General features: G+C 38.0%; 1 protein-coding gene across 1 annotated transcript; it reads left to right on the forward strand.

Moving 5' to 3' along the window:
- Positions 1-3,978: 3,978 nt before the first annotated feature.
- Positions 3,979-6,714, forward strand: LOC112000097 (uncharacterized). The gene is made up of 2 exons (XM_065762225.1): positions 3,979-4,299; positions 4,441-6,714. Exon 2 carries the CDS (start codon positions 4,947-4,949, stop codon positions 6,177-6,179), a length of 1,233 nt encoding a protein of 410 aa, XP_065618297.1. The 5' UTR covers positions 3,979-4,299; positions 4,441-4,946; the 3' UTR covers positions 6,180-6,714.
- Positions 6,715-9,479: the final 2,765 nt, after the last annotated feature.

The following is a 9,479-nucleotide window of genomic DNA, read 5'->3' on the forward strand; positions in this document are numbered from 1 at the left end:
AGGAAATCCAGGGACGTCAAAAATATATTCCTTGTCCGTGATATTCCCCTTACTACTACTATCAGTGCTGCTGCTAGAACCATTGTAACTAATGGTGTCATGATACTCGTCTATAGCTTGATCTAAGCTATTGCTAGACAAGGAAATGATATTTTCAGACATTCTAAGGAACACTTTAAGGAAAACCTAAAGACGAGAATGAAGAGAATACCTTGGTCTAGACGGAAGAAGACTAAAGACGCAGAAACTTCTAGACGAAGAGTGTCAGGGAAGAAAATTTCAGAAATGCAACGGTATCAGAGGGATTCTACTATTTATAGGGCACGGACTTAGACATCAAAAACAACACAGCCAACCAAAAGTTACCACGTGGCAAGCATCTCGAAAAAATTAATCGACGTGACCAGCCACCAGTGAAACTATGACACGTGGCACATCTAATTGTGAAGATAAGCTCATCCATTCAAGGAATGATGTTAGACTCTGTATTTCCTTGGATGACCCATGGACAAGGGGGCAACTAATAGTGTAAAGAAAATGCACGGCGTTCAGTCTTATCTCGTCCATATAGGCCGTCCATGACAAAAGAGTGAAGAATGGAATGAGAGAAATACTCTTAATAACCTCGTCCCTCCTATGCTCGTCCCTAAAACAAACCTCTTTCGTCCTTAGTAATTGACGGACGAGGTTATTAGGCCCTAAGCGTATTGGGCTTTTGATGATTCAAGTTCCACCAAACGTAAAAAATGGGTTGTGTCGTTACGAATCAAACCCTCTACTAACTGTTATAAAGCATAGGTCCTAATGAGGTAACTTTCATGACAGTTATGAAAGTTATCTCTGAATCTTCTAAATTCCTCAATAATAGGAACGGTTGTTAAACGAGTAGCTGCTCCATGAATACTATATAAGCATTCCCAAATGAAGAGGTAAGATATGAAAAACACTTCCACAAAAAGAAGATCTTTAGAAATACTTCCTTTTGACTTGAAATTACAACCACTGACTTTATCATTGGAGGATTTTGGGCCGGCCTCCACCGATCTCCTTTGATTCTATATTTGCTTTTTCAAGACTCAGCCTCAAGATCATCGATGCCCGAGATTTTCAGCCTACTAATTTCCCAGAATTCATCATCTCTAATACCCAGCAGCTGTTTGCCACAATCAGACCATATATTTCTCTGCCAGCTGCCAGAGCAGAGCTTTAAACACTCTTCTTGCTCACCAAGATTAAGTCACAACACAATGAGATCTTAACTAAATCTCTAAAACTTCATTGACTTTCAACCAATCCTTTTATTACTTGTTAGAAATGTGTTGTAATGGAACTTTGGATCAAAAATACAAACACCCGAAAAAGAGAAGCATTTTCAGTTAAACCCCAGCAGTGTATTCAACACTTGACACCTAGCTAGAAGTGATATCATCAGCCATTTAATGTTGAAATCTCAGCAGCCAACTGCTATACCCAAAATAGCAAGATACCCTTGAAAGAGATCTTACCATTTTTCAGCCAAATCCATGAAATGACCTTTCCAGCAGTCTGAAATCACCCATCTGACCTCATTGGCTTTTGCCCAAAGCAAACAGTTGTCTTATGACAGCTATGATAGCTGTCTCATGATAGCTGTCACAGTTTTTCCTGACAGCTGGGACAGCCTTTTCAGAACAGCTGTGACAGTTGACCCAACAGCTTGAGCATTACTGATTTCTTCACTTTTGGCTAAAACCAAAACCAACTAAAGAAACTACCTTTCTCTTGCTAAAATACTTTCATTTTTTGCTACTCTTCCCCCAGCAACTCTTACCAGAAATAGCAAGAATACCTTAAAGTTAAACATATCATTTTCGGCCAAATCTTAAAATGGATTCTCTGAAGATTCATTGATATTTGTGACAGATTTTGGTTGAGATTATTTGCTAAAATACCCCCTTAAACTTAGCTTTAAAGGGGACCTTTCATCAACACCTCAAGGGGGGACACCAATGGAGAAGAAGAACTCTCTCATAAACTTCTCTCTCCCTTTAATAATCTTCTTAAACTCTCAATGAAGTACTGAGCTTCTGAGTTTTTAGTTCCCAAATTAGAAACTAAACTCTCCAGTCCTTAGCTCATAAATGCTCTTCATAAGCCTTCATACATCCTCCAGCAGAAAATCACAGCAGCTTTGCTAAACACACTACAATACTATTACTCTCTTATACTCTTCCACTTTCTATATTCTGAAAATACATATATCTTGCTGCCCATATCTCTAAACATCTCTTTCTTCACTTCTCTTACACAATCTCATACACATTTACTACACCATTACATATAACATACCACAACTCACTAAGCTCCACTCTCATACTCTTTCACTCTGAAATTTTACTGTTTTGCTGCCTATAAACACATCGCAATACTCTTTTACATCTATCTTACTGCTTCTATCTCCAAATACCTAAACACATCTCCATACTCTTCTCTTACAAAATCTCTCATTTTGGAAAGCAATCTCTACAACTTCTCCAGCAGTTATAATCTCATATTTTTACTATCTTTAACCATCATATCTCTCATACTTTCATATATCACACATATTACAAATACTACATCTCACAACACATCTATATCTTTTACCATCTCTACACTTCTCAAGAGATATCAAATACTCATACTAAAAGCCCTTCTCATGGAAGACATGAACTTCTATTACTAAAGCCCTTCTCCTAGAAAGCACCAAGATCTCATATCAAAACACTTCTCTTAGAAGGCACAACTACTTCTTACAAAAACCCTTCTCTTAGAAGGCACAAATTACATCTAACAAAAACCCTTCCCACGGAAGGCAACACTATTTATAACTTCACAACAACTAAAAGAGCATTGTTAAAGGGGAAACTCATTTAAGTGCATGATAAAAGGAGCAAGCTTAACCAGCCCCTACACACAGCTGGGCATACTCTCTCTCCCTCCAGTTGCACCCACTTTTCCCCTTCAATCTTGAAATCATCATGGCAAACTACCTTTATACCGTTGGCATTATGCTAGAATCCTATCAACTCACTAATACTACACAGCTGGGTTGCAAACTATCAGAGATAAAAGGGGCAAGCTTAACTAATTTCTACCGCTAGCATTCTGCTGGAATCCTATCAGCTCACTAATGCTACACAGTTGGGCTATAAACCATACAAAAATAAGTGACTTTGCTTGCATATCTTTAAGTTTATATCATTGAGTACATGATTACTTTACCTCTAAATAAATACTACTGTATTTCAACTGTCATTACAACTACTAATCAAAACTATCATATCAAACGCATATTGTATATTTATTCAACCATTATCATGGTTCTTAGATTTTGGCTTTAATAGTTTTGTAGGCTTAAAAAATACGCCGGTAGCCATTGGACCACATGACCCAATGTTGAGTTTCGGAGGCAACTCCCCAAAAAGAACCCGGGCCTAATAAGGTCATCTTTCCAACAGACCACACGTGGTTGGGCAACCGAAAAAGGCCACCGAACAACTTAAAGCTATCTCAAAGCATAATTCTACAATCGAATAAATATACTTATATGAATAACATAATGTTAGACTAACTCCAAAAACAAACGTTGAAGAATTTTTGAACTCAACCAAGATAAATATGGTTCAAATCCCCATTTTTCATTGTATTTATCGAATTGTGAATTAGAAAAAACTCAAAAAACAAATTGTTCTTAGAAAAATTACAATTTAAAAAGACTTGACATCAATTGACTTTAAATATATAAATTTATATTTAACCCAATCCAAGTATGAGAAAACATTACTTATCAAAAAAAAAAAAGTTTGAGCAAACATTTTTTCCCCAAAATACAGAGGAAATTTTAAAACCCAAAACAAAAAAACACAAAAATATAAATAAAATGAAAAAAATAAAAAAAGAACTAAGAAAATAAAAAATTGTACACGTTGGCAGAGAGAAGAAAAAAGAAAAAAGAAAAAAAAAGAGCACAAGGTGAGACCTTGAGCGATACCGAGAAAGAAGAGAGCAGAGAGAGAGAGAGTAATAGCAGCGATCGAGCTACAGAGAGAGAGAGAGAGAAAGAGAGAGAGAGAGCAAAGCTCAAATATAAAATTAGCACCACCAAAATCCAAAAAAACACATACACAAACACAAAAAAAGAATGCACCGAAAATTCAAAAAGCAAAATTGAAAATAAAAGAAGAAGAGCGCGAGCGAGAGTCGAAGTTTTTTGAAGATTCGAACCACCCAGTGAGTCAGGGTTCGATTTCTCTGCAATTCGTGAAGTTGGTTCGAAAGGTCAGGAGCTCAATCAATCTCTAATCTTCTCTCAAGCTTACTTTTTTGCTCTTCATTGGTCTCTCTCTCTCTCTCTCTCTGCGAAAAATTCTTACTCTGTTTAATTCGTCGAACTCACTGATCTCCTTTGTTCGACTTCAGAAAGTTTGGGATTTTGTGGTTGTTGTTGTTGAAGTTTGAAGCATTTGAATTTCGTGAAAAGAAAACGTAGGGGGGGTTTTGGGGTTGGTACAGTGGTGCAATTTTTTGTAGTTTGTGCAAGTTCAATTTTGTTGTTGTTGGTGATGTAAAAGTTTAGGGTTTTGATTTAGAATAGGTTTCGATAAATTGAGCTTGATTTTGGTGGGATTTAGTGAATTTTTGTGGGTTTGATCTCTAGGGTTTTGGTTTCGAGAAGATGAGATTTGGGTTTGCATTGTATGGTGTTTGTGGGTGGTGTGAATTCAGGGTTGTTTGGAAATAAGGATACTGGTATTCCTGTTGGGAGTTGGGGGTTTTAGTGATTTCGTTGGATTTGCATTGAATGATATGTGGGGGGGAAATTTTTGGGTCGTTTGGAAACAGAAAGAGGTGTAATTTGGGTTGAATTGGGATTACTGGGGGGGTTTCTGATTCTGTGGATAGTGTATGAATTTGTTTCTCGAGAAATGCAACCTCAGCAGAGCTCGAGAATCGATTTGGTTGACTTGAAAGCTCAGATAGCCAAGAAGCTTGGGGTGAATAAGTCGAAACTCTACTTTTATCACTTGCATAAGTTTTTGAGCAACAAATTGGGCAAAAGTCAGTTTGAAAGTTTTTGTATTCGGGCTTTTGGGAGGGAGAATCTTCCACTTCACAATCAGTTGATAATTTCAATCTTGAAGAATGCATGCCAAGCCAAGACCCCACCAACAATTCCCCAAAAATCTGGGATTCAAGTTGCAAATAGTTCTCCTGGTGGGGAAGATGGGCATGAAGAAAGTGGGGCCCTTTTTCCGAATCAGAATCAAAATGTACCAGGTTGGTCAAATGGGGTTTTGCCACTCTCCCCACGGAAGGTTAGGTCCGGCTTACGTGATCGGAATAAGCTCAGGGATAGACCAAGCCCACTTGGACTAAATGGGAAGGTCGAGTGTATCTCGCATCAGTCCATGGGAACAGAAGATAGTTGTAATAAGGTCAATATGGTAAATGGTGATTTGACTCCTTGTGATTATCAGAGACCAGTGCAGCATCTTCAAGCAGTTGCTGAGCTACATGAACAGCGACCTGCAGAAAAGCCTAGAATACATGATAAAGATCAGACTGCAGTAACTGGTGTTGAAGATGGGGAAGAGGTGGAGCAGTTGAATCGCCCGAGTTTCTCTAGAAGTCCTCTACGTGCACCCCTTGGGATTCCGTATTGCCCAGCTAGTGTAGGTGGGGCCCGCAAAGTTATGCCACTGGTTAGCAGTGGTGATTTTGTTAGCTATTATGATAGTGGTGGATTGTCTGATACAGAGACGCTGAGAAAACGTATGGAGCAGATTGCAGCAGCACAGGGCCTTGGAGGTGTCTCTACGGAATGTGCTAACATGGTGAATAATACGTTGGATGTGTATTTGAAGCGGTTGATCAGGTCTTGTGTTGATTTGGTGGGAACAAGGTCTACACAGGAGTCAAAAAAGCAACCTGCTCACAAGCAGCAGATTCAAGGGAAAATTATCAATGGCATGTGGCCGGCTAATCATTCACATATGCAGAGCACAGCTGCACCCACGGATGTTATGCAGGAGCAAGGATCCCAGTACTCGATATCTTTGCTTGATTTCAAAGTTGCCATGGAGCTGAATCCTCAGCAGCTTGGGGAAGATTGGCCATTGCTGCTGGAGAAAATTTGTATGCAAGGATTCGAGGAATGAACCATCCCTTCAAAGATCTGCTTATTCAAAATGTGCTTGGGTTGGTTTGTTCTGGTACCAAAGGGGTGGACAACTGTTATTGGAGATAATTGATGCACTCAGTTCTGTTCCTACTGCCAGGGTAAACCAGATTTCTCCCAGTTGGTTAAAGCTCTGGTCCTTGCAAAATGAATTATGGGCTTGAGCATCTTAATGTCTGTATTTGCCTGCTGAAGAGCCTGGACTGGTCAGGAAATTATTTAACTGCAACCAAGCAAGGGCTACTTTCAAAAAGAATGCCCATGATTGGTTGCACTGTTGTATGTTTAGAATTGATATTGGCTGTATTTGCCATCTCTACAGACTCAAGCATTTCCTGTAATTTACACAGCCAATGAGGAGGAAAACTAAGAGTTTTGCAGGATACTGTTGTGTAGCTTGGTGAAAGGTAAAAAATTCACTTGTGTAAGAGCTGCAGTAACGCTCTGTATGTATTTTTAGACTGAGAATTAATTGGAATTTGAATATCAATAACACATTAACTTCCATTGTTATCTCCTTGATGGTTTGACATCACTGTTTTAACTAAATTACATCTGAATATCCTACTGCAAATGTATCTGCAGCAATTTTATGGAAATTTCTGACTGTAAATGTTACTATGTCATCTTGCAAATATTAGTGGTGGCATATCTTATTGTGCATTTGCTGAAAGTACTGGTGGCTGTGAAAGTGCTCTATTTTTAATTCTCTTTTACCATTCAGAAGGAGATAGCTTTCTCTCCATGGCTTGGACTCAAAAATTAGTTTTGATGTCTCTGTTTGATATTTACGAATCTCATGTAGCCTGCGGGACAACGCAACATAATTACGAATTGAAAGGGGGAAATAGCAATAAGTCATTTGTGTTGGCTTTCTTATATCATCATTACAGATCTTGGGCTTCTCATGTAATTTACAGCAAATGACAAGGATTTCTGAGAAATTTTTGAAGCTATATTGTTGTATAGCCTGATAAGGTGTAAGATGACTTGTAAAAACCTGCAGTATGCTATCTGTATATTATTTAAATTTGAGAATTAATTTCTTCCATTAATGACATTCTGATGTCCATTGTACTCTCCCCGATGGTTTATACATGAATTTTCCAACTAATGCAGTGTTGATTTATCTCAGAAGGTATCTTGGTGATTGTTCTATATTGTCTTGTTTCCTATAACCATATATCAAACAAAAGATTGTGGTTACACAAGTATTCTTTTATTTTGCTGAGGTTGTAATGTCGTCATAACGATATCATAAATGGGAGATGGGGAATGACTTTGATGCTGAGCACATTTGAATGCTTAGTACTGCTTTTGGTTATTGTTCTTCAGAAAAAATTTGGAATGAATTGAGGACAGCTATTTGGAAATTGATGAGTAGAAATTTGTAAAGTAGTGGATGTTAGTTGACTAAAACATTAAAAAAGTTTGTGGTATCTTTCCACATTACTCGATATATTCATAAAATATATGAGAAAAAATTATTTTATTTTACTTTATTCGGACCTTGGTGTGATGATTACTGCCCTCCATCCTAGAGATGTGTTGCGTGTTCGCTCCAAAAAATTGGGATAAGGCTGCCTACCAACTATCTCTCCCAATTTGCTGAAGTGGGAGCTTCATGCACTAGGTGCGACTATTTTATGATATGAACTTGCAATGAAATTGGGTTACTTCTTTAAATAGGTGAAGATCACTATATTGAATATAGTTTATTTGATCTTTCCTTTTTCTTCCTCTGTTTTCAATCCCTTATGCTGTAAAAATTTTTCATCAGTTGAATCACTACCTCTGGAAGTATGCAGTACAGCCTGTACTACTAAGTGCGCATATCCTGAGTTAGTCTTTAGTTCATGACCCCAAAGAAAGAAAAAAAGGCCATTAATGTATCCCTTAGGGTTAAGGGCTGGCCAAAAGTGCAGTATGCTGGAAGTCTTATTGAAAGGTTTGTGCTTAATTTTTCAATTTATTAGTCATTAATGGGCCTGTTGAAAATGTCTTTATTGCCATGACATCCTTCTTGTTGATCTTCTGGCATTGAACTCTTTTTGTCAGTTCTGTTGTTTCCATGAGTAGTTTCGGTTGTGTGCTGACACTTTGAGGTTTCTCACAGCATGCACAATATAGGTTCAAATTTCAAGCAGTTATCCAGCCAGTCCAAAACCATCCAGTTGTGTAAACTGCCTGCAAATCTGAAGGGAAGAAAAGTACAGGAATGCTTAGTATCTGAAAGAAGCAGAACTTTTCGATACATTATTGGTGCATCTTTTACCTGCAATCCTTGTACTTTCCATTTGCATAGGGAGTCCCATATATTATGGCAAGTGAGCTTTCCTTCAATTTCTGTTTTCGGTTGACTTAAGGACATTCCTTCCAAAATTGGAACATGTCACTTGTAACGAGAAGAATGTCAGTCTCATTTTGATTATATTGTAATAGCAGTACTTCCTCAATGCCTTTCCTTCCAAGATTTTTGATTGGAAGCTCAGAGCACAAACATGCTTATCATTAGTGATTTGACTCTGCATCTGTTGGACTCATTGTACAATCTGAGAATGAGAGCTGTTGGTCAGGGATTCATGAACCATGGCAATAAAGAATGCTTTTGTTTTTGGGCATAATGAAGATCATATTGAAGTAGCTGTAGTTGAAGATGTAGAAATGTGGACCTTGTCAGAAATGTGAATTTCGTCCTTTGTTTCATTAAATTCATTTTGCTCATCTTGTATAAGTGGGATGTGAGAAGGTTGACTCTTTCAAGTAGTAGTCATTTCAATGGTACTAAAGGTGGGGGGTTGTTTGGCCATTGAGCTATAGCTCAAATGGCACCTCCTCACCTTGTAAGAGTAAGATGGAGGGTGAGATTTTGGGTTCAAGACCCACCAGGTGCATTTGTAACTTACCATAAAAAAAGGTGTGGGGGAGGAGAGGTGGGGGGTATTTGTTAAGGAGATACTGACAGAATGTACAAAGTTGATTGTAGAGCCTCAAGGCCATAGATGGGTTTCATTTCGATGTGCTTGTATGTTGAATCTTGATAAATGACCACTAGCCCTAAAATCTAAGCTCACGCAGGATATTTGAACTTTTTTTTAAATGAGAAGTAGAGTGGAAATAAGGTTTGAACCCAGGATCACCTTCTCTGATATCATGATAAATTACGCTAGTCCCAAGACCTTAATTTGTTAGGAAATTGTGAATTTAATCATTATTCTAACAAATTTATGCATGCAGTGGTTCTTCAGTTCAGCATGATCTGTGCAAAGAGCCATAAAGC

Source organism: Quercus suber, unplaced genomic scaffold, assembly GCF_002906115.3.
Source record: "Quercus suber isolate HL8 unplaced genomic scaffold, Cork oak 2.0 scaffold_448, whole genome shotgun sequence".
NCBI classification, from domain to species: domain Eukaryota; kingdom Viridiplantae; phylum Streptophyta; class Magnoliopsida; order Fagales; family Fagaceae; genus Quercus; species Quercus suber.